General features: G+C 41.3%; 1 protein-coding gene across 2 annotated transcripts; it reads left to right on the plus strand.

Moving 5' to 3' along the window:
- Window positions 1–4,821: 4,821 nt before the first annotated feature.
- Window positions 4,822–25,450, plus strand: LOC115795479 (arylsulfatase I-like). Of its 2 annotated transcripts, none has more exons than XM_030751416.1 (11): window positions 4,822–5,079; window positions 8,779–8,971; window positions 10,820–10,959; window positions 12,293–12,442; window positions 15,941–16,015; window positions 16,116–16,290; window positions 16,628–16,864; window positions 18,954–19,100; window positions 19,905–20,043; window positions 22,157–22,779; window positions 22,870–25,450. In XM_030751416.1, the coding sequence occupies exons 2-11, from the start codon at window positions 8,795–8,797 to the stop codon at window positions 23,281–23,283; spliced, it is 2,277 nt and encodes a 758-aa protein (XP_030607276.1). In that variant the 5' UTR covers window positions 4,822–5,079; window positions 8,779–8,794; the 3' UTR covers window positions 23,284–25,450. The 2 variants fall into 2 exon arrangements, with proteins under 2 accessions (XP_030607276.1, XP_030607277.1); XM_030751417.1 differs by having other exon boundaries at window positions 4,822–5,042.
- Window positions 25,451–26,485: the final 1,035 nt, after the last annotated feature.

The raw sequence follows: 26,485 nt of genomic DNA on the forward strand, positions 1-26,485 counted from the left end.
CTGACGACGCCCCCCTCGAAATGCAACATGGGAAGTGGAGTTTGTTTGTAAGAAAGCGTGGATGAAATACTTCAAGATTTATAGAAGAAGAAAAAAAAGCACAAGTAAAAAATTATAACAAAGCTGAAATGTATATTTGATGTACAAATATACTGTACAGGATTGCAAGCCCGAAAATAATTTAACGATGGGCTGCTTCTGTCATTGCTGTGCAAAATTCTTGAGCCACTCCTGATTTTTTTTTTTTTAAATATATTATTGCTACGAAAATAAGAAATAGTTGTGATGATTGATTGATTCAAATGTGCAAACATAAGGCAAAAACAGAGTCTGTACAATTCCAATGAGCTTGACACACCAATATTTGGTGGGACCACCTGGGCTCTATTTGGCAGCTTTCTTGCCATTTCTTTGAGTAGTCTTCAGGAATAGTTCTCCAGACTCTTGAAGGTCATTCAAAAATTATTCTTTGGATGTTGCCTGCTTTTTGTTTGCTCTCTTCTCTGTCAGGATGATCCCACACTGCTTCAGTAATGCTGAGGTCCTGGCTCTGTGGAGGCCAGTCTAGGACTGACAGCGTGTTTTTCTAGCCAGGTATGTGTTTACAGTGTGTTTGGAATCATCTAAAAAAATGAAGCTGTTATTGTAGGTGAATCAAAACTGGATGGCCAGTCCATGACTGCTACTGTTACCAATTTTGACCACATCCCCAACCGCCTCAAACCGTGACAGAGTCCCCACTGTGTGTTTTACAGATGGCTGTAGACACTCACTGTTGTAAGTCTCTCCTGACCTACTTCGTACATACTGACGATAATTTCAAACAAAAATTTCAAATTTGGATTCATCACTCCATCGCACCTGTGGCCACTGATTTTTAGTCCAGTTCTTGTGATTTGGCATACCATGGTTTTTTCTCTGTTTATCTTCCTTTAGAACGGCTGTTTGACAGCCAGCCTTCCACTGAGACGATTTCTAATGAGGCTTCAGTGAACAATCGATGGATCAGCTGAAGGGCCAGGTGCATCTCAGTTTCTGCGTCAGATCTTTGCTGGATTTTGTCCTGTTTCTTAAGGACATGATTTTGGATACTGTTCATCTGCTGTAGATATTTTTTTAGACCTGCCTATTTTGTCCTCCACTTGTCCAGTTTCCTCATTATTAAGCACACACTGCCAAGTTTTGAGCTAAGAGCTTTTTTGGGCATCACCTCATTGGAGCAAAAATACTATTTTATGCCTGTTAAACTGTGCTATCTTTGGCATTTTTTCAGATTCAGCTACAGAAAAATGGGAACAAGTTCTGTATTTTTGCCACAGGCTGCCTAAAGATACAATTTAAAATTGGTTCTTTGCTCAGTTGTCTGTTATGAGGATCAAGGGATGAACTCACCCACTGTTCACCTCTTGAGTTCAGTGCCTTTTAATGCTTGAAAGATTCATAGGTCGGTGTTAAGTGGCTTAACAAACAAAAAGAAAAAAAATGCTTGGGTACAAGGACTGGACTGAAAATGAGACTTTGAAAGACCTTCAGAAAGCCTGGACAAGCATTGTTCAGGACCACTAAAAACATGAGGGGTGGCTCGAGACTTTTGCACAGCACTGTATATAAATATAAATATATATATATATATATATATATATATATATATATATATATATATATATATATATATATATATATATATATATATATATATATATATATATATATATATATATATATATATATATATATATATATAATGTTACAAAGGTGGATGCAGATATTAATATGGCTAAACCTGAGGTCAGTGTCTGTACAAGTGAACCCTGTGAGCCCAAACCTGGCTTCAAAGTGCTCTCAGTGCTGTGTTCAGACGTCTTGGGTTTTTTTTTCTGACATTTGAATGGTGTCATAGAGAGGGGATATCCCTAATCACTGTGAATCATGCAAAATACCACAGTAGAGTCCAAGAAGGAAAAAAATAGGAGCTGGAAATGAACAGAATATAACTGACCGAGGAAAAGGTCCTCGGTTAAGGCTGGCCTCCCCAGTCAAACAGGTAAGTCTCATCCATTATCTGTTTAATAAGAAGATTACAATTTTTAACACAAAGTAACAATTTAAAGTTAATCAGTAACAGTCAATTATTGGACTAAGGAAAGATTTAATGGGACATATCATTTGGACGGTTATTATAAGTAAGTACATGGATGCTGATTTTGGCCAAGAAATCAAAATACAAGGTGAGTGAAAATTAGAACTTTGTAACCCATACATACATGACTAGTATTAGTTTTTCAGTAAAATAAATCAAAACTACAGTTTATTTTTAGAGTCTGGAACTGGAAGACATACATTTCTTTTTCTATGATTTAGTAGCTGACTGCTTAGACAAAGAAAGTCAATATTTTGTCTTAGCTTAATGTTGGCTTGAGTATTCTTTTTATTGTCATTGCTCCTAATTTCAAGTATAAAATCAATATTGATGTGCTGTCAACAGTTTAGATTATGACCATTTCTATGGTTATTAATTTAACTTTTCCTCATTTTTAAATATCAGAACTTGACTTCCATAAAGTCACTTATAGGCCCATAATAATATCTATGAATTCCCAAATTGGGTGTTGATATTGTTTTATTAGGGAAATTAGGGACTGAAATTCTGTGCTTTACTGGGTGAGCAACCGAGGGAGCAGTAACAATGTCTGGCAATATTCCTGCATGTACCGCTCACTGCCAGTGAATCAGGCCTTAATAAATCACGCATCCCCTCTTTCAACGCTTTGTTTGCTGGAAACTTGGCACAGAACACAGCACAGGCAGAGGGTCCTGCTGCAGTCCGGACTATTTGGACTGAGACAGATTGTTTGAATAAATAACACAAGGCAGAAAAAAAATGGTACAAAGAGGGATGTCAGAAGAGCTCCTTCCACCAGGACAAACAGCCTTACTAGATTTATTCAGACAAATTTTGCTAAGGTCTTCTGAATAACTGCCATCAGTCATCCATGCATCCATCCATGGATGAAAGTGGCAGATCTTAGGAAACATGATTTCTGTTCACAACCTTCAAAATAAAAGCAGGGCCAGATGAAACCGCTGCCTTGAGTAACAGAGCCTTTGTGGCGCCATAATGCCAGTTTTTCCTCCCTCCAGACTCTCATTTGATTTGTATTTATCATCTCTTTCTGTGTCTGTTACTCTTGGAGTTATTACTTAAATGTACTGTGGTGAGTGCAAAATATATCTAAAGTCAGCGCCGTAAAAACTTTTACAAGAAGCATATGAGCATCTTCTCTACAAAACTCTGAATGGTTTTAAATTTTGATTTAAATCAAACAAACTTCTCAGATATATAATAAGGGAACTGAGCACTTTAAATAAGATCTGTTCCCAAGTATAGAAGCCCAAAACTGGAAACAAAGAGATTAAAATGATCAACTCCTCGAAGAATTAGCATTTTGAACACCTCATACATGGGACTTTTTTTTTCCTGTTCTGTAACACTCACTGTCTAATCTGTGTGTACATTTAGAAACGTAACACGCTTCATCCAGAAGGTTCAGCCTGTCTTAATAGAAGACATAGAACTTTAAATAGTGCTCATTTATTATTACATGTTTGTCTACATATTTCCACATATGGCCTTTAGATATTTAGTGTTTTCTTTTTTCAGTTTTGTTTTAATTGAGGCTACAACATTTTTATTAAGGTTTGAATGGAGCTTTTATTTTATTTTTATTTAATTAATCTCACATATTTTCCTGCCTCACCTTGAATACTTTTGGGTCACTTGATCCTCTCTTTTTTTTTCTTTTTTTTTGCATTTCTTCAGCATGTTGCCCTAAAAGAAATTCCAGGCTTCCTGCGAGTGCCAGCAGACTGTTTAACAGTGCAGTCTGCAGCCACGCTGCTCGGCTGAAGTCCTGTTCGTGTTCCAGCAGCCACGAGCAAGGTAACGGTGTCAGCATTCACAACATACAAGAAATACATTAAAGTCATTTAAAATAAAAGGTATTTACTATAGCTTTATTACGGGTTTCCATAAGCGTTAAGTTGCACATATAAAGTCAAGAGGAGCGGATGTTAAGCAGTGCAAATTCCAAATTAATACAGAACTAACGGAGAGCTCTCGTCCAAGGCTGGTTTGGGTTTTATTATTTATCTATTTATTTTAACCTGGAGCAGTCCTCCTTGAAGTCCCGCCACTCTGCAGCCAGCGTGAAATACCTTCTGGGCAATTATTTTGATTATCTAAATACAATTTAATTTCAGTGGTCACTGGGGCATAAAAATGGTATGTAGAGAATCAGCAAACAACTCTGATATATACTGCTTTAAAAAGTTTGCTGACTTTGCTCCAGGATAAGTTTAAAAAAAAAAATCACCCTTTTCTCACAGATTTAACTTCAGGATTTGAAGACACCTGTAGCGTTTAGCTAAAATCAGCTGTCATAATACACCTCTGGTGGGTGTAACAAATATGTCTCCTGTAATGTAAAAAAAATGTAAAACTTCAAAGGAAAATGCTGATTGCACTTTTTCAGGAACACTTGAAGAAGTTATGTTCCAGTTATATATAATTAAGAAGGCTTTATTGTAACTTGATAACAGCTTATTTAGGGTCCTGCATTGGTCACTGTGGTGACTGACACTTTTTCCTCTTTGGGCGGAGGAAGTTTTATTTCATTTATATTTATCACGTAAATAATATCATAATATTTAGTAAATGCCTTTAAAATGTCTTGGTCACGAACACGTACAGAGTGTATTTTATTTTGACAGGTCAGACCGGTAGTGTGAGCGCGTTTCTGTGCGGCTTCCCTTCGCTCGTATTTCATCTGCGGGGAGAGAAGGCACTCTTCAGACTGGAGGAAGGAAGGTTTGGTGGAAACTTAAAGGACATGCGGCGTCTTTTTCAAACTTTTCTACAAACCAGACTTTCTCCGAGCTGAAGGAGGAGGAGGAGGAGTGTGAGGAATGAACTGAAGAAGAAGAGGAGGAGAGGAGAGGAGGGGGCAGAAGAGCCGTTCACTCCCATTGATCCTTTTATCGAGGTATTGATTCAGGCCTGGCTTTGAAATAACAGCAGAGGTGAGGAGCAGATGTATGAACGATGCTGACTTAAAACATTATTTTGAGCTGTTTGAATAATCTGTACCTGGATAAGCTGTGATATCAAACTTATTATAGTATTATTATAGAATTTTTCTGACAAATACCGTATTTAAATATAGATAAGCTTGATATAAACTTAATCAAAGCAAGAGTATATAAGGGCAGTCAGAGCTTCTGAACTAATAAACTCAAGGCAGGAAAGGAGTCACTCAGACTGCTCTGCTTCTTTTCCCATGAGTACCAGTATCTCACCAGTAGTGGGAAGCCAGTTCACGACAATCTCCATTCAAGCTGAGACAGCTGCTTTTCATCAGCTTACATATAAAATCAACATTACACGGTCCTCTTGGCTTTCAAGTTAATAAACATGTCATAGATTATACAGATAGAGAAACTCTCAGGCTACCCTTCCTCTTACAGCTACAGTGTGCTCTGAGAAAATAAAGCTCTGAGTGTTAAATGATCATTTAAAAAAAAAAAAACCCCTGTTACTATTTAATGTCATGGTAAATTTAATAACATTTAAAAACAGGCAAGTTGAGGAAGTAGCAATGGGCATTTGGTGCTTGTGAAGGTTATTTTTCCACATCTGCTAACAAATGATTGATTCATCAGCTCAATCAAGATCGACAGCAGCCTTCAGTTTAAACCTTGAGCTGGCCATATTCACAAAGATAGCGTTAACAGTGGGCTACACATTGGCCAACTGAAGAGAAGCATGGAACACATAATGCAAAAAATGTGAATTGGGTAGAGCATTTCACAATAGGCTGTTTGTCAGCCAAGAAGGTGGGCTTGTGTCATAAAACAAGAAATTATAGTTAGGAAATTCTGCTTTTTTTTTTTTTTTTTTACAACTTTTTTTTTTACAACTGTATCATTCTGGTGTACTCTGAGTTTATAATGAAATTAAGTGTCCAAAATGACATTTTACCCACTGGTCCCTTTCCAGTAGCTCAGGCCCTTGCTGGCCTGCATACAAAATAGGTAAGCAAGCTAATTTTCATGACTATATCTGAGTTTTTCCTGGCTCAAAAGGGACTTTGGGAGTGCAAATATGCACACAAACACAATTGGTCTGCATTTAGTCAAGGGAGTGAGTCTGCGTTACCTTGCTTACCACAAATATGTGCATTTACTTGCTGTATTTCACCATTCAGTGAGCAAAATATGTATTTCAGGCTCAAGTATATTAATTAGTGGAAGGCCAAAATGTGTTTGGTGTGCACCAAAACAAGGAAAGGCCTGCATACTGTATATACCTCTGTGTAGCTTAATCTATAATAATGTCACATAATTTATTAGTAGTTTTATATTTAGAGTTAAGTCTGCAAAATGATCAGCAAGTAATGCTTTTGAATAAATGTAGTGGAGTACGTTCTGCACGTATCACTGCTGGAAAGCCAGAGAGCAGGCCAGCTGTTTTCCGTACATACAGTTTATTTTATGTGAAAATACCGACAGCTAGTAAATTTTAGGTTACTTGCATAACCCCAGTTCTCAGATGGGGATATCTCACTATGGGAATGCGCCTCCCTGCATATTCCTCAGAAGCTTTTATCTCATTCCATCAGTCCTGATTGGCTGGTGACCGCGATGACCATGTCAGGCAGAGCTTGCGCTACAACATGGTCATTATTCAAGATAAGCACCTCTTCTCGCTTCGCCCCAGCAAGAAGGACTGTCTGGTGAGGCATCTCACTCATGCTACTCTGAGAACAGGGGTTATGCAAGTAACGTAACGTTCTCGTTCCTAGCATTCGTTTTGATGTCTCACGATGGGAAATGGAGACTCCCGTATTGCCAGACAAGCTTGTCTCAAGCAATCGCCAGCAAAATAGCAAGCAGTCCACCTATCCAAGTAAGGATCCAGAGCTCAGTATTGCTTGGGCTATACTTGGAGCAGAGACCTTCAGCCTGTAGACCTAGACAAAAGTGAGAGGTGAAGACTAGCTTGCTGCTGCACAGATGTCCTGGATTGACACCCCTTTAAACAGGGCCCGGGATGCTGCCAGACTACAAGTGGAGTGAGCCCACAGGCCCTCTGGAGCCTGCAGCCCCTGACTCGTATACCCCAGCGGTATACGGTATACGCACGGTTCAGCGTCTGCGATTCCTTCCTTGTTGCCACCATCAGCCGCAATCCTGGCTGTGGGCAAGTAAGGATCTGTTCACAACAGGCTAGCTTGGCGCCCGAGACTCTTCATGGTGAACCAGGCACAGTGCGTGCATGAACCAGAGGCTTTGAGCGTAAGCTGGGCATGTTCCAGGCAGAGGCAGCAAGAGCAGACCTGGTGTGTGTCTTTACTCGAGAATTTGGTGCCACAAACGCAGAGTCGAGACCTGGGGTCTCCACTTCCTCTGGTCTGAGGGAATGACGGACTCATCTTTGTTAGCTGGGATGCTAATGATGATGACCACGTGTTTGCTGGTTTGCTAATTACAGCAAAAACAGTGTTAGATGGTGTGCCAAACCGTACAAATAACCACATTACCAGAGAGTAAGTGGTAGGATGCCCTGGTCTATGGTGAAGACTGGGGCTCAGGATGAAACGCACAAAAAAGGCAGCTAGCGCCCAGCGATGGAGAAGTTAGCTAAACATTCCCGTCTATGGACAGTTCAACAAGCGAGAAGCAAGAAGAGGTTTTTGAATGACTATGTTTTAGCGCAAGCTACATCGAAATGAATGCTAGGAATGAGAACTACTAGTTTGCAAGTTAGGAGGTAGTGAGGGTTCACTTCAGTCACAGACTCAGACACAGTTTCACACTCGTAGGTGTGGTTTCGGAAATGCCATCACCTGCCTGAAGGTGCAGAGAGCTGGCCAATCAGCTCGCCTGATGTACTTTTTTACCCTTATTAAAAAGGTGGTTTAAACTGAAAGAAAATTGTAGAGCACCCTAATAATAAAAGGAAAAAATGCAAAATATAGTTAATCAGAATTGGAGCTGCCGAACCTGAATTCATGTCATTTCAAAATGAAAGATTTGTTTCATCCCTAATTTAGTGTGACAGTGGGAAGGGGGTTACTCTATACCCAAAAATTTCAAATATGAGAATTAATTTACTTTTAGGGAGTTTTTGTTTGAGATCATCCCAGAAACACAAACCAGGGTTTGCTAGAAATATCTGATACATGACACTGAAAAGTGTGTAACGTGGTCCAAGCACTGGTGCATTCCTTAGCACGACCGTTATCATCCAGCTGTTACAACATAATATTCCCGTGATAGAGGAGTTTATCCTTGCTGGACACTCCTAGAGTGCAAAATGTGAGTGGCTCTGTGAAATAAATCAGCAAATGATCAAAGAAAAGTGAGTAAAGCCCTCTTCCAGCACTTTCAAACACCCTGTTTCTGCTCTCTTGGTCATGGATAATATTGTCATTTTTTTTCTTCATGCTACTTGGTTCCAGAGATTGTAAATAGCTGAAAGCCCTCCTCAGAGTTTCAGCTCTCTGTCCACCAGATGGAAGTGTTTCAGATCCCAGTTGTAGCCAAGTTGGCAAGTCTGTCTCAAATGTGGTTTCTTGATCTACAGTCAGTCACCACATTGATGGCAAGCTTGTGTGAATTTGTGCTGAGTGCAACATTTTTGAGCTTTGCTTCCCTGGTGTTTTGTTCATAGAAGTTGTCACTGTATTGTTATATTTTTGCTGTTTTCGTTCCCTGCAGAGCTCCTGCTGTAAGGATGCAGGTTGCTCCTGCTGCTGCAGCTGTGGCTCTGGCTGTGCTGAGTGTTTTCCTCAGCCTGGACTGCCTGTCAGCACATCGCCCCCAGCACAACCAGGTACAGCAGCAGACTGACAAGACAGCGCAGAAGAAGAGAAACCAGCCGCACATCATATTCATCCTCACCGACGATCAGGTGTGTGTCAAAGAGTTCGCTTTCTTGAATCAAAATGCTGCCAGTGAAACGAGAAATCACCATAATATTTGCATATAAAATAGATGTACAAAACAAATGAAGCTGTTAGAGATAATAATCAAATCATAGGTTCCCAAAAACGTTTGTAACCAAATGCTTTTATTCCAGTATGAAATTAAAAACCAAGCCAAGTTAAAAGTAGCTGAAAAATCTGTTCTACGAGAAGTGAAATGACTGAAACTCTTCCTCGTGGACACCAGGCATGAAAGCAGCACAGGAAGACTGAAGACCTCACTGTCTACAATCTTCTCTCTGATTTAACCTGAATTTCAATTTGGCAAGTCCGTCTCAAAGTGGTCTCATGGATCCACACACAGTGGCAGCAGTGGTTAGTTTATTATTCATTTTTAAGTACTTCAACATATTATGACTTCTGTCTCCTCCAGGACAGGAGCACAGCTAAAGGACCAACATTACCACAAATACAAACAAGAGTAACCAATAGACCAGTTCTTAAACATGATTTTGACAGCGCCCCCTGGTGACGTAAACAGCTGCAACATGTACAGCTGTCTCCAAAGCTATGCATCGGACCGACGCATAATGGTGCTGGTCCCTTCATGCCCACCATCTGACAATGAAGACCCTCTCATACTACATGGAAACTGTAAGCCTGCTGCAAGCTTAAGACTTTTTCTGGCTACATTAAATTAGTAACTCTTTCGCCTCATCGGGACCTGGCACAAAGTCAAAGTCGAGGTGGCAAACCTCAATCCATGTGTTTTGACTTTACAACAAGCAACCCACTAGACATGTACAAAGATGAAGAGCTGATTAAGCGGTTTTGATTACGAGATATCTGTTTACAGATGAGCTCTCACTGGCCTTAAAAAAAAAAAGAAAAAAAAAAGAAGGAGATGAGTCCACTCCACAAGCATCAGTAACCACGTTCATGTGTTTTCAGGGAGGATGTCAGCCAGAGTGATGGATGTTTTTTAACAAGTTTCTTTGCCTTGCTCAGGAGCTCTGCCCAAAGCAGAATCATTATTTGTTCAGTTCCTGCGATTTCTTGTTATCAGATTTAGAGTGCTCAGCAAGCAGTGTTTTGATGCTGTCTGCACACCTCCGTCAATTTTCTTTTTTCATTGTTGGTGAAATTGGTTTTTTGATTGTTTTGCTTAGATTTTACATAATTGCAGCAAATCAGAAATGTTAAATAACCAAAACAGTACATGCCACTTGTGACAGGTTGCTAGTAAGAAGGTGCCTAAAGATATAATTTAAAACTGGTTGTTTGCTAAGTTGTCTGTTATGTGTAGACACAACACTGGTTCATCCCTTGAGTTAGCTGCCCTTTTATGGTTAAACGATTCATAGGTCAGTGTTAAGTGTCTTAACAAGCAAGAAAATAAATTCCTCAGTATTGTTACAGGCCCCAGGAGCTTAAAATGACTCACAAGCCTTAAAAGCCACTGAGGGGCTGAGTAAAGAAGCACGCCTCTGATGGAGCGTCTCTAAAACTCTTGTGACACAGTTTCCATCTTACATATAACAAACAAAAATGTCCCATAAAAAAAGACCACAAACACAAACAAAGGCTCGCTGCACTCAGCAACAAACCTGGAACTGTTGGCCCGACTTCCTTACAGCGTATCCCAGAGAAGAACAAAGCTCCACCTTGTGGTTTGAGCTGTAACACAAATCAGCTTAAACAAATACCGCGCATGGAGATGAAAGTGGCTCATGAGTGTAACAAGAGTTGGACAGGAATGAATGAGGCTTCGGCCAAAGAAGGTTCAAATATAGACTGTCTGTAGCTTCTTTAATGCATTCATGAATCTGTCGCAGGGTTTCAATGATGTCGGTTACCACAATCCGACCATCAAGACCCCCACTCTGGACAAACTGGCAGCAGAAGGCGTGAAGTTGGAAAACTACTACGTTCAGCCAATCTGCACGCCATCGCGCAGCCAGCTCATCACCGGCAGGTACAAGCACACCTGTATCAGAACATTTAGGCCTGTCTCTGTTCAAGCCTGCTATTTAAGCTGTCTCTAATACACCAATAAATATTATTTGCTCTCTGTTTGAGTTAAAGAATAAATTATTCTTAGTTATTATCAGCCTGCAGCTGATCATTATTTTCACTTCAGGTGAAACAGGAAGTTTCTTAGAGACATAAAACTGAGAAGCACTGCTAATTCTTAAATTTTTATTAGTTAACCCCCCCAAAAAACAATTAAGAATGTCTTAAATCATTATCTTATTATGAAAACTGTCTTAATATTGACACATTCTTAATTTATGGCGCATTATTGCACTAATTCATATCCTGTGGTCTCGTTTGTCAGGATTTATTGTCAGATTGTTCCGCTTTATTGGCAAGCAGTTTACAACATTAAGCTATTACCACATCAAAAAGCTTTAGAAGCGCACCCACATTCTTTCCATTATTTATACCGTCCTGTCGATGGGTTGATTTGAAGCTCTGCTCTCGCGTCACCGCTTTGAGTCTCGGCATTTTTTTTTTTCCATTTTTCTTCCAGCTGTACTTGTTGTGTCAGGTTTTCCTTTAGCCACCAGTCCTTTGTTGTTGGCACTACCTTCCCCTTTTCACTTAGTACTAATTGTGTCTTTGCCAAATATGTAGCTTGCCATTTCATTTCCTTTTCTAAAGTATGTAACAGCTCACAGGCGCTCACAGCCTGACTGTGTCTTGACAGCACCAGATGATCCACATTATGTCCCTACATTTCTGGCATGTTTGATGCATCTTCCATGTTTTACCAATCAGCACTGCTCTCCATTTCTCTTCAGTCAATTTGGTTTAGTGCTTCTTTTTATGTTACTGTTTAATATGCTGTACTTATGAGTTGTTTTGAATTCTTTTCAGTATTAATCTCAGTATTAATCATTTCACCAAGCTCTTTTTCAATCACTGCCCATTGTTTAAATCCATACTCACATCAAGCCAGTTTTAAATCAGCATAGTAAACTGCCAGTAATTTATATGAATATATATATTATATATTGGGATTTTATTCACTAGCAGGTAAATTCACATTAGAGAAGCATAAGAATCATGTTAAAGAATTAGAGAGAGCCTGAAATGTGTGAAATGAGGAGGAAATGACTGAATTTGAAGCTCCTGTTATAAATGAGGTAGCTGCTCTGAATAATGAGATTATTGATTAGTCGCTGAACTGCAGCCAGCATTAATAACGAGTTCCCTGCTTCTTCTCTGAGGCCAAAGCAGAAGCTCCTGCGTGAGCAGCTCGTCTGTTACAAAACCATTAACAGCTTCTTTTTTCTTTCTTCCAGATATCAGATCCATACAGGATTACAGCACTCCATTATCAGACCCAGACAGCCGAGCTGTTTGCCTTTGCACATGGACACTCTGCCCGAGAGGCTCCGCGAGGCCGGCTATGCCACACACTTGGTTGGCAAGTGGCACCTGGGTTTCTACAGGTGAGAGGGCGCTGTCACGGATGTTAGTGTGGATCGGCGTAGCTTGGAGAAGCATTATGAATGGTCACACTTGTTTGGTGGAAAGCCTGCTGCCGCAGAGATGGTGGAGAAACAATAATTAGCAGCATTAACTTAAAGTAATCCTTTTCTGTGTGACTTTATCAGTTTCTCTTGTTGTGAAGGGATTTGGGCCCACTCTGCTTTACGACACTGCTTCAGTTCATTGAGGTTTGTTTATGCACAGCTGCCATGGCAGTGCCACGGCATTTCAATTGGACTGAGGTATGAACTTTGACTGGGCCGTCGCAGCATCTTGCTTCTTTTCTTTTTCAGGCATTCGGCTGTAGATTTGCTGCTGTGCTCGGGATCATTGTGCTGTTGCATGAGACAGACTTTGGTATACAGAGGAGTTCATGGTTGACTGCCCAGAGGCCTGTATCATGAAGTAGGACTTTGTTTTAACCGGGTAGCTTCGGGGTTAACCCTGGGTTTTCTGTGCTGTGAAGGTACATCACTATGGTAACTTATAAGCTGAGAACCAGATTAGAGATCAACAATCTTTGTGTTTCCGTGATGAGCGAGAATAATAAATACAGATAATTAGACATAACTTCGTCTGTGTAGATTCTCAGTCATCCAGGTCATAGTAGTCTCTGGAGCTTGAAAAAGGCGACTGGACTTTTTGTTTCTTGAAGACGTTTCACCTCTCATCCGAAAGGCTTCTTCAGTTCTCAACCAAATGGTGGAGAGACCCAGGTATTTAAACCCCTGTGGGCATAGTCCCCTGGAGGTGGTTATGACCCTCTATTGATCAAATCAGCTAAGATGCACAGGAATGAAGGCTAAGGCTAAGATGCACAGGAATGAAGGCCAAACACAAACTACAGAGAATAGGAAGGACAAGAGGAACAACATTGTCACCCCATATGTGTCAGGCTTGTCAGAGAAACTCAGAAGAATTTTCTCCAAGCATGACATCTCAGTATACTTCAAACCAAGTCACACCCTAAGACAAAAACTGGTTCATCCCAAGGACAAACCCGCCAAACACAAGATCAGCGATGTAGTGTATGCTGTTCAGTGCAGTGAAGAGTGCTCGGACCTCTACATTGGAGAAACCAAACAGCCTCTTCACAAACGAATGGCACAACATAGAAGAGCCACCTCGACAGGACAAGATTCAGCAGTACATCTGCATCTGAAGGAAAAAGGGCACTCTTTTGAGGATGCCAATGTTCACATTTTGGACAGGGAAAACAGATGGTTTGAAAGAGGAGTGAAAGAAGCCATCTATGTCCACTGTGAACAACCATCATTGAACAGAGGAGGTGGATTACGTCACCAACTTTCCCCCGCTTACAGTGCTGTCCTGAGCTCCCTTCCCAGACGTCTCAACCCCCATTCACACCTTTGTTCCAGTGACCTCAATAGGCCACAGGAAACAATGGAGCGGAGTCCTAAATTGGTTTCAACTGAAACCACTGATTAAATATGACCCACGCCCCCTTCACACCTGGGCACATGTGTTCACGCACATGATCAATAGAGGGTCATAACCACCTCCAGGGGACTACGCCCACAGGGGTTTAAATACCTGGGTCTCTCCACCATTTGGTTGAGAACTGAAGAAGCCTTTCGGATGAGAGGTGAAACGTCTTCAAGAAACAAAAAGAAGTCCAGTCGCCTTTTTCAAGCTCCAGAGACTAGACATAACTTCATTCCTTGATTTTTTTTTTTTTTTTACTGTTAGCAGTGAACAGTTTTATTGTTCAGTAACCATTAATATATGATCCTAAAACAGGACACCTACTCTGTACTTGTACATAGACTAAGCTAAACATTTTACTGTTATATTTGTTAGATTCTTTAGAGATTTTTAATCACCATTTTAACAACGTCTGATAGCGTCTCTGGAGTAAGTGGCACTCATATGGATCTTTTTTTTTTTTTGTGAAACGCCCCTTTTAGATTGGTCGGATGCTGCCAACACCACCCATTTCATGAACACGTTGGGGAAACCCTGGGCTAACTTAGCGAGCTGATAACCAGCTTTGTGTGACTGCTTATCCCACCTGCCAGTGTCCTTCCGAGCTACCCGTACTTGTTCACTCTTTTTCTAATTGTACTCTCGTGAACTTTAACACTTCACATGCTAACTGAGGTCTGTGGACTCTGAGATGTAGTGCTTGGTTTATTTTTGTAGCTTTCTCTGAGCATTGCACGGTCCGACCTTGAGGTTAATGTGGTGGGACCTCCACTCCTGGAAAGATTGCCATCTGCCTTGAATGTTTCCCACTTTCTCGCTGTAGAAAAATGGACCTCAAATTGTTTGGAAATGGTCTTTCCAAACTCTTCTCAGACTGATGGGCAGCAACAGTTGCTTCTTTAAGATCATTGTTGAAGTTCTTCCTCCTTGTCATTATGTTACCACCCACCTGAAGACTCCAGACCTCCAAACTCCCAAGAGCTTTGTTTTTATAGAGTTGTTCACACTTGCTGATCATCAATTAATGAACTACGTTTGATTAGCAGCATGTGGCTGCTACTTAACCTCTTAATTCCTATGGAAGCAGTAAGCAGCATTAGTTTTTCACACTGCTTCTGCATTTTGGTTTTAGTTTTTGTTAAATAAATAATGATATGGTGTAATATGTTACATGTTATTGTTCATCTGAGGCTGTACTTACCTCATTTTAAGAGGCGCTAAGGACCAGATGATTGTTTATTATGTGCTGATGCGTAAAACCCTCAGAACTAAAAGAGCGTCTCCTTTTTTATGACTAGTTAAAATCTAAGCTAAAGCAGGGCCGTCTTTCTTCAGAGGCATTCATACTGTTTATCTCAGCAGCGTGATGCAGCGTGTACCTAATAAAAAGAAACAAGCTTGAGAGAGAAGTTCAAAATCTGCCTCCTCCACATACCTGGCTCCAAGTCTCAGTGCTTTTGTATTATGCGTGCTGGCTCGCTATTATGGTTTACTTGGACGCCTCATCATAACAGAGTCGCTTTTGTATCGGTTGACTGCACCTGCGTTTTTCCTGCTGTGACAAGCTGAAATATGTGGCATTATAAGTTTTGGAGAGTTACAAGGATTGTTGGACTCAGCCAAACTTTGTGTCTAGATTGAAGGTTTCCTTTATCATAAGTTGACCCCCCCCCCCCCCCCCCACACACACACACACACACACACACACACACACACACACACACACACACACACACACACCGGTCATAAACAGTACAAAACAGCATATCGTGCAATGAGGCACCTACAAGAAATGGCTGGGCACGTGGTCATGTAGCCTCAGGCCAATCTCTTGCCCTGACAAAGGAAATAGAAAGCCCTACCTTTGTTGTGTTGTTCAAAAAGTTATCTCTAATATGTTTCATAATCACCCTGAAGAAGGCCTCAAGCTCAAACTTGCCAAACAACACACAGTCGTTATCCTACAGTTTGTGTGGACGTCTGTGTGATACCTGGTTTGACTTTTCCTTTAGGAAAGCATGTCTGCCCACCAGAAAAGGTTTTGACAGTTTCTTTGGTTCTTTAACTGGAAGTGTGGATTACTACAGGTAAATTATAATTATTTTTATTATTACCCTTCTTCACGATCTCTCTCTGTCTTTTTACTGTGTCTACTCCAATAACTCACATTTCTCCATCTGCGCCTAGTTATGGGTCGTGCGACGGCAAGGACTTGTGTGGCTACGATCTCCATGACGATGAGGGCGTAGCGTGGGGCCAGGAAGGGAAATACTCCACCACGCTCTTCACACAGCGAGCTCGCAAGATCCTCGAGAGCCACGACCCTGCAGAGAGGCCCCTCTTCCTGCTGATCTCCTTCCAGGTATGACGCTGAGGTCTGATGTCAGAAAAATGTCTGTGAATGTGGGTTAAATTAAAGCCAATCAAAATAAAAGGGAGCAGCCAGTATTTACAGCAGGATGTGTTTGCGTGCCGTGTTTGTTTATGTCTGAATGTAAGCAGTCAGAACGCTCTGAGGCCGCATTGAGGTGTTTGTTTGTTTGGCATTTTTTTTGCAACCATTTGGCTCAAACAGACTTTAAAATTTTTATTTAAAACATGCCACCCAGATGTTTGTTTGATATTGCTTTACTGTTGATTTTCGATAGTTGATACAAATCAAAAACATGTAAATAATACTCTTTAATGTTTCCCTTCAGGCAGTCCACACTCCTCTAAACCCCCCCGAGTCCTACATCTACCCCTTCCGGGACATGGCAAATGTCGCCAGGAGAAACTTTGCCGCCATGGTTTCCACGGTGGACGAAGCGGTCCGAAACGTGACCTACGCCCTCAGAAAGTACGGATACTACCGAAACAGCGTAATCATCTACTCTACCGACAACGGTGCTCAGCCGTTCACGGGCGGGAGCAACTGGCCGCTACGAGGCCGTAAGGTAGAAATAACGTCTTGATATATAAAGGGACTCTAAGCATTTATAAAAAGAACAGACATAGCCATAACAACATCACTCACTGCTTTGTGAACGACTGTTATTGAAGGCAGGAGTGACTGAGAAGATAAAGCACTGCTTGCCCATACCGTGAACTTTAAGCACACCCTGCTTTGTGGTCTGTTTGACTCTAAAGGGAGCCGTGATTTGAACAGTGAACATTATGATGGCGACCTTCTTGCAGCCAGAGGACGCACCCCGGGGTGGTCATTAAAAACAGGTTTAAGGCACACGGGCTTCACTTGTAACAAACAGGATCTTACATTCATCTTTTATATACAGTCTATGACTAATGAGGAAATGACCCCACTAAGACTTTTATTTAGAGATGAGCCCGACTGGAAGGGCAAACGTCCCGAAGATAAATTAGTTTAAATGAGGGAACATAATGAATGAGCTTTCCTCAGCTTCATGGTACTACAGTCATGGCTATTATATGGTTATCTAATTCAATACCTACAATATAAATGCTGTATACAGCTAACAACATCCATCCACAACATTAAAACCACTGATAGATGAAATGAATGACATCACTTCCTCCGTGTGGATACTTTGACATGCAGCACCATCCTAAGCAGTTGCAGACTACAGCTGGGTGAACTGCTCCACTGTCCAGTTGTCCCTCTGTGTGCTAAGGCAAGGCCTAGCATGCACCCATTAATGTAGTTTGCTCCACCCTCTATAATGCATGTACTGTGTGGCCCAAATGCAAATAAACACAACACTGCTCTCCTGGTGCTGCTGAGACTCACACATCAAGGAGTTTATGATCCACTTCCAGCATAAATATTTCTCCCATATTGGCTTCTCTTCATTGGCTCCCTGTTAAATCCAGAAATTTAATTTAAAATTCTTCTTCTCACATACAAGGTCTTGAATAATCAGGCCCCATCTTATCTCAAAGACCTCATAGTACCATATCACCCCAATAGAGCACTCCGCTCTCAGACTGCTGGCTTACTTGTGGTTCCTAGGATACTTAAGAGTAGAATGGGAGGCAGAGCCTTCAGCTTTCAGGCCCCTCTTCTGTGGAACCAGCTCCCAGCTTGGATTCAGACAGACACCCTCTCTATTTTTAAGATTAGGCTTAAAACTTTCCTTTATGATCAAGCTTATAGTTAGGGCTGGATCAGGTGACCCTGAACCCTCCCATAGTTATGCTGCAATAGGCCTAGGCTGCTGGGGGGGGTCCCATAATGCATAATGTTTCTTTTCATTCACCTCTTTTTACTCTGTTTATACCCCACTCTGCATTTAATCACTAGTTATTATTAATGTCTGGCTCTCTTCCACAGTGTGTCTTTTCCACAGTGTGTCTCTCTCCCCTCAGATGACCCCCCCTCCCTGAGCCTGGTTCTGGTTTCTTCCTGTTAAAAGGGAGTTTTTCCTTCCCACTGTCGCCAAGTGCTGCTCATAGGGGGTCATTTTGACTGTTGGGTTTTCTCTGTAATTATTGCAGAGTCTTTACAATATAAAGCGCCTTGAGGCGACCGTTTGTTGTGATTTGACGCTATATAAATAAAATTTAATAAAATTGAATTGAATTGAAAATAAATAGGAAGAAACTATGCTACAGTATGGTAATGGGAGAATGTAACAGTCTCCATCATATGACAGTGTATGATTTAGCCTACAGTAATTAGTGATGATAAGTAAATGTATGTCATCTGAACAGATTTTCCTACATATAAATTAAAATTTGGCAACCACCAAAGAGGTCTGGAGCTTTCACCAAAAGGAAAATCACTGGGAATTTGATTTTTAAGGATTTTCTTTTATAAGTGGGGTTTATTTTATATTAGCCATGTACCATAGGAAGCCCCCAGAGGTCTTGCGTCCATGCCCCAATGGGCATACGTTTATAAGCCACTATTGCATCTCATTAACTTATGTCTCCCATAGTTTTTGTTTTGCCCTGTTTGTTGTTCGTGGTTTCTCTGCGCTCCTCATTTTGAGGCCTTTCAAAAAATTTCTGCTAACCAAAATGGAAGAGAGCAGAATGTAATTAAATGTGCTGGCTGTGTTTCAGGGTACATACTGGGAGGGTGGAGTCCGTGGTGTGGCGTTCGTACACAGCCCTCTGCTCAGACGCAGGAGACGAGTCTCAAAAGCTCTCCTGCACATCACCGACTGGTTCCCCACACTGGTGGGCCTGGCTGGAGGAAACATCAGTCGGGTCAGTTGGACCGTGTTAGAACAACATATTAGGTGAAACGACCCATGGGAGCATTTTCAGCTTTGCATTTTGTTGTATGCTTATACTTCTTTGTGTTTGCCACTGATGTTGCTTTATTAGACCTTAAATATGGGGGGATAAAAGTTAACCACCATGGAAAAAAACTCCTCTCTCTCTCTCTCTCAGTGCATTACTGACCATTTTATCGTGCTATAAAACAGATACTGATACGAGCTCTTATGTTACTGTAAACCCACCATATTCCCGGTCTGTATTTTTTTCCAGTTGTCTTGCCAAAGAGTTCATTCTGCTGTAACTCAACTTCAGATTAAGTTTATTTGTTGTCATTGTTAGAGGTAAATGTGGAGCTCTGCCTACATTCATCTCTGTTTTGGCCTCAGACTAAACAGCACTACTGGAAAACTGTCATCTTGATAAATCAGCTGAATCTATTATGATCAGCGTACTATTTCTAAACACTGGCCTCATACACTCTTTGTGTTTTTGTTCAGATGTAATTTTATTTAGTAAGTCTATGTACAGCTCACAGACAGCTTTGTTGGCTTGGTCTGTTGGTAGATTTGCATTGCCAAAAGCAAATACGTGAGGCTTTCTTGGCTACAGACAACGTCTCTCCTTAATTCAGAAAATCAATGACATCTATTAGAAGGAAATTACTTATTTCTGTCTGGTAAATGTATGAGTAATGTTTCTGGAATCTTTTGCAGTGCACCTAAAAAGGGGCCTGTCATTACGGCACTTTGTATTTTCTTACTGTAAATGATGTGTTTGTCTCTCATTCAGAGCCAGGGCCTGGATGGTTTCGATGTTTGGCCTGCCATCAGTGAGGGGAGGGAGTCACCCCGTAAGGAGATCCTCCACAACATTGACCCTCTGCACAAACCTCCAATTAAAATGATGCACACGGATATGGAATCCCTGCGTAAGTAGAGGGGCAAAAAGCAAGTCCATAGAGGAATGTTTTATGAGGCCTGAACAAAAAGTTCCAGGAACGAGCACGTAAAAGTCGAGATCCTCTTCTCAGGAATTTCCCGACAGCTTCTTTCGCAGCTGCTATTTTTAGATCACTCCCTGGAAGTCCAGTTCTGACTGCTTGAACTGTGATTTCACCTCAGACCTCAAACTTGCACAGAGACCCAACACTAATTTCTATTTCAAACGGCTCCAGATTGATGAGATCTGGATCTGCGGCTACAACCGAGCAGTTTTCTGGTGAGAAGTCCACAGTTTCCAAGCCCGAAACATTCCACAGCAATGTCAGGTGAGGAGCAAGGACAGGGTTGTGCATCATAAATCCATCTCCCAGGGTAAGACTGTCAATGTGGACTTCTACCGTAACGTCCTGCAATTGAGGGAAAACATTCAGCAGAAACTGCCTGAACTGTGGCCTGTCGTCACGAAAAACGCAAAGTCCTAGTTCACCACCTGGACATACCACCTTGCCAGTTTTGCAACCCCAGGGCCTTATTCCGTATTATTCCACCTCCAATTAAAAATGAAAATAACATCGAAGGATTGCTGTTTTGACACACTGGAGAAGATGCAGCACATGCAAGGAAACATGACGGGGCTTCTGTAGAGTGATCTAAAAATAGCAGCCACGCTGAAAATGCACAAGAGGTGAATGAGACGATGAGCTTGAACTGGAGCCAAATTTAAATTAGGTAAGGTATCTGAACATTTTTGATCACATCTTATATTAAATAGCTACTGATACTTACCAACATCAGGTAAGGGGCCTGCGATTTGAATACTGTCCCAAATAATACACCAACAGTAGACTGAAGAAGAAGTAGAGGGCCTTGCCAGGCAGCTTGCCTATAAAACCCCCTGTTTTCACTTTACTCATCACTTTGTAGCTGATATTTGGTCATTAAAGGACATTTAAAGCTCTAGTTGCATTTGGTAACTCTCTAATGTATTTAATAACCCGTCAAATGTCAGTCAGTCAATCCTTTGCTTTCGCTGATAGTCTCTTCAGTCAAAAAGTCAAAGTTGAGAACAGTTTATAGTTTATATTCATGCTACCACATTTGCACTGGGTTGCGTATGTGTTTGGCTACACAGAGTGAAGGATGTTGGGTATGCAATGGATGCAGATGTTCTTGCTTTCAGTCACCGGTAGCCTGAAGGTGATGACATTATGCACGGTAAAATGCTGATAGGTGGATTGGCTTGAACAAGAAGAGGGGACCCCAGAGTTCACTACGAAGAGGAAGAAGCACAAATAATCCCATCAAATATTTAAAAAAAAAAAAAAACAGCCTGACAAGTCTTCAAAATTTCACTTCAGTACAAAGAAACTCTGTGACAGGAGATCAGCTAAAGACCCAACAACACAAACAAGAGTAACCCACAAACCAGTCGTTCCACATATTTTGCCCCCTGGTGAGACAGCTGCAAAACGACTGCCTGCAAAGCTCAGCGTAGTCTCAGAGTAGGTCCGACACAACCACGCCTGTCCCTTAAATCGTGTCCCCCGTAGTTATTTGACCTGTCGCTGAATTTCACTGACATTCACTGATTACAACTTGCTGCTAGTCTCTTCCTGTGTGGAGACCTCATTAGTCCACATAAAGGGAAAGTCACTTTGAGAATAATGATCATTGTTAGTGGTTAAAGTTGGTGCTGAAAATGCTCAGAAAGTGCATTTATCAGCAGTGCTGCGCCCATTTTAATAATAGTACCGCGAGGCAGCACTCTCAACTGAATGTACCACACTTGGTGACCTTTTCAAACTGGTATCAGATTATCTTTTAATAAACGATAAGGCTAACACAGAGAGAAACCATTCGCAACCCCCTCCCCCAGGACCCTGAATGGGATAGGCTGGATGGATGGATGAATGGATGGATGGATGGATGGATGGATGGATGGATGGATGGATGGATGGATGGATGGAGAGAAGACAAAGAGAAAAGTAGAAGCACAAACTTCTATTACAGGGTAAATTAGGTAATCCCTCTTTTATCTGGAGAGGTAAAACACCATCTTTAACATATCCTGATTAATTTATGTTTTCTTTGATTTGGCAGTGAAAACATCAAAAGGGAAAGCACTAAAGAAGTTAAAGAAGAAGAAGGTTTTGAAAAAATCACCAAAACAAAAGTTCAAATTAAAGCCCACCAAGAAAACTCGAGCATTTTCCCATCATGCCACTAAACCTAAATCTAAGCCCCTCTTCAAGAAGAAGCTTAAGCCTCGTCTAAAATCAAAGCCCGCACCTAAAGCTAAGAAGACCAAAGCCGACACTTGGCACCGACCTCTGTCCAATCACAGACAGCATCTGAAGAGCCGCTCCAGTGATACTCCGTCAGGGTCTGGAATATCCCGTCCTAAGGCTCAGCCTCAGATCCAAACTCGTTTGAAGACAAAATTTAGGAGGACCACGTCCCAGAATCAGTACTTGCTGCAGTCGAGTCGGCTAAAATCCAAGACACTCAAACTACATTTAAAGCCAAAGTCCAAGCGGATGTTATTCCCATACCAGAACAAATCCCAGCCTGGAATACCACTGACTAAATCCAATCCAACCCCTCAGTTCAGGCTTGAGTCACTGCAGTCAGTGTGGGACACTTCAGTTCAGGCAGCCATCAGAGTTGGAGACTGGAAGCTGCTGACAGGAGATCCAGGCCACGGGGACTGGGTCCCCCCACAGGTACTGCTGCATGTTCCTAAGTGATTGATTATACTTTTCTGTTTCACATTGATCATAATAACAGAAATATTTGAAACACTGATTCCTCAGATGCTTCCCACCCCTCTGCCCGGTCGCTGGTGGAACCTTGAGCGCTCGACACTTGACCAGAAATCCCCTGCCCACAAAAGCATCTGGCTGTTCAACATCACAGGCGACCCGTATGAGCGGCACGACCTGGCAGAGCAGAGGCCAGATGTAGTCCAACAGCTGCTGGCCCGACTCGCCTACTACAACCAAACAGCCGTACCGGTTTACTTTCCACCCGATGACCCCCGAGCCAACCCGAGCCAGCACAGGGGAGCGTGGGTACCGTGGGTGGAGGAGGAGGAGGATGAGGAGGGGAAATATCAGGGGGTGTACAAGAAAAGTAACAACAAGAGGAAGAAGAACAAGTGCATGCTGTGCAATCTGCAGTTGTTCTTTCTGAAGATGAACGAGGGGACGACGTCCAGTCGCATCTGAGGTGTGAGCTCAGCCAGGGGAACATTTTCAGCCATGAAATTAACATCAAAGACTTCAAAATTTTTAAACTGTCGTTTCTTATTTTTAAGTTGTTGCAACTTTAGATTCTTTAAGCGCAGTTACAGTGAACATTTCTGTCTAACTTTCAGAGATATGTGACTTTCATTTGGTCGTACATGCAGCTTATTTACTGTCAATGATGTGATCTGAGGTGATACGGTCCAGCTGGACCATCCAGACGCCATACATAACGCACTTTTTACTGAGATTTAAAGGGTCAGTCCACTCAAATCACAAAAACATGTTGCTCATGTTGTCAAAAATTATACCACTAGGTTTATGAAAGGAAATCTTTGTTGTGACTTGAGTGAACTGACCGTTTATCATTGGCATGCTGCCTAAAGGTGGTTTTAACCCCCTGATCGCTGAGTCAGTGAATGCTGCTTTGTTGTCTGTTTTATGTTTTTAAGTTTTGTCACCTGAAAACTGACAGAGGTCCTGATACAAGGGCCAACACTGTGTGGCAGTAAGATGTGTTTTGACACTGTAAATGTAGCAGTTCAGTCAAGCCAAGAATCTCAGAGCAAATATATGTAGACAGGTTTCAGTTTATGTTTACACCCTTAATTCATTCAGCCAAATCAGGGGTTTTAAAGGGACAGTTCACCCCAAAGTCAAATTTATACATTTGATGGGTGAAATTTTTTTATAACTCACCCATCTGGATTTTTGCTAAGGCTTTAAGTTGGCGTGCCTGTTTTGAATGACAGGTGTGCCAACACAGGCAGCTGTCACGGCCCCATCGCGGCTAATTAGTCACTGAACTGAACCTCTTGACTGTATTTGTGCTGTTAGAGCTTTTTATACATGAATTATCTAACAAATAATGTACTGCGTGTTTTAGGCCGTCCAAAAAAAGTTGGTGTTTCAGTTTTTGTTTGTAAAATTTGTATTTTATTTGTATGTTAATCATGTTTGCTTACTAGTGTTAGCTAATAACTTCACACTCCGCAGTCTCATCCATATGTCCATGTCTGACTCCAAAAAGCCAACATGGTGGCAGCCTTCAGGCTTCAGAATGACCGATGGGTAAAATCCAAGCAGCTGTGTCCATCTTTTTATACAGTTTGTGCTCTATCATGGTTCCCGGAGTCGATCGTGCCCACTCAAGATAATGCACACACAGAGCACACACACCAAAACCATTTACCGGTAGATGGATAAATGGCACGTAAGGTGGCAGGAAGAAAAGCGTGTTTGATTTTGGGTGACCTGTCCCTTTAAACAAATGTTTACTTATTAAAGTGGAAGTGGGTATATATATATATATACACACACACACACACACACACTTTGCACCAGACTGCCATGTAAAATACAATGTTACAAAAAAAGTTGTATAATTTTAACACACTTTCACATTTTTTGTGACACATTCTGGTGATTTTGATGGTTGTTTTCTCTTGTCAGTCTTCTGTGCATATTGCTGTGGCTGAAACAGGCCTCTGGGTACTGTGGTCGTTTTCAGCGTGCTGCCAATGGCAAACACATTTTGACTATGAATTTCACAGTATCTTTAATTTACTACTGTGAACATCAGAAGCCTGTTATTTCGCAGCATTATATAGAACCAACACAATATCTGTTGTCAAGCCGTTCAGTGACAAATGCAGCTCCAGTGTAAACTGAAGTGGCTGAGTTTAATCTGCTATAAGAAAGAACAAATTAATTTGCAGGTTAATAATGTAGCTTTGGTCCCCCTGACACTGAGCTAAGGATCGCTCCAGTCCAGTCATAGCGTGCACTGTTTGAGCGTACAGCAGCTCCCACCTGCCTATGGAGCTACGTTTCTTTCACTAATGTAAAATTTCAGATTTTCTTTTCTGTCAGTAAAAGCGCAAATGCTCAGAAAACACAGCAGAGGAAGTAAAAGGTGTTACAGCAGCCTGTTTGAAGTCAGATGCTGGTTACTTGAGAGCGAGAGAGAGAGAGACACCTAACCTCGAAATATTTCCGTGTATTTGCTCAAAAAATGAACAAATCACGACTGTGGCTGATCTGCAACAGTGCGCAGCAGTGTAAGCGAGGAGCAGAGCGTTCCCGAGAAACATTTTAAATGGACCATTGATTTCTCCACCCTGGGTAAATAAAGGTGAAGTCAAATGAACCTTTGTCCTTTTATGTTTACTGGAAACAACGACAAGGGGATGTACGTGCTAATAAAACTGATGTTTTTTTGTCTTTGCTGTTACCAGATGCTGTTTTATCTTTGAGGGTAAGTCTCCCATGTTCAGAAGGAAAACTCTTTAATGTTTGCAATGAAGATTATTAAAATTAATTGGTACACTATTCACTTAAAATTTTATCCTTTCCCTAATTAAATAAGTTTAAAATGCTTTTATTACACAAGATGAAAAGATGTGCACTTGCATATGGCTGCCCAAGGCCTTTCTTTAATTTTTAAAAAATATTTCTATGGGATCTGGCCTGCACTTCTTTTCCCTTCAAGTCCAGCCCAGATTTAGTCATTTTCAGACTCAACTCTTCTGCTCTCCTGCAAATGCTTATTGTTTTAATTAGCAGACATATTAAACTCCCAAGGAAGCAGAAATACACCTTAGATTTGATGTTTCTCAAGGAAATCAATGCACAAAATCTGCCTAACCACTAGGTGGTGCCAAATAATAATCCTGCAGCGATGCAGCCCAGGCACTCTCACACACACTCACACACACTTTTGGGGTGAAATAGGATTTTCTACGCTCGCCGTTGCCTTCCTACTCCACACTGTTTCCACTGAGAAATAATTTAATTTGGGGCTCCTTTGATCCCTGAACACAGCTGGATTGATGTAATCCTCTGGGATTAAATCTGACTCTAAATCATGAAGCAGTGTGGCTTCTGATGCTGCTGAAAAGCTGCAGGTTTAGTGTCTACAGTTATGGTCGTTTTAAAGACTTTTAAACAGAAAGTGTTCTCATGCATTTACACTAGAACACTTAAATAAATAAAATAAAATAAATAGGCCGTTGTGTTGGCTTTAGTCTGCCTGCATCTGCATTTCTTTACATGTGAAACAAGCTTCTCAATACTCAAACGTAAAGTCTGTAACAGGAATGCGAAATTATTAACTACTTCCATTCGTCTTCATATGAATTTTGTTAAAGTTTCTAAGTGCTTCAGATTATTAATTCTTACAGTT

This window comes from Archocentrus centrarchus, chromosome 17 (assembly GCF_007364275.1).
Source record: "Archocentrus centrarchus isolate MPI-CPG fArcCen1 chromosome 17, fArcCen1, whole genome shotgun sequence".
Classification (NCBI taxonomy): domain Eukaryota; kingdom Metazoa; phylum Chordata; class Actinopteri; order Cichliformes; family Cichlidae; genus Archocentrus; species Archocentrus centrarchus.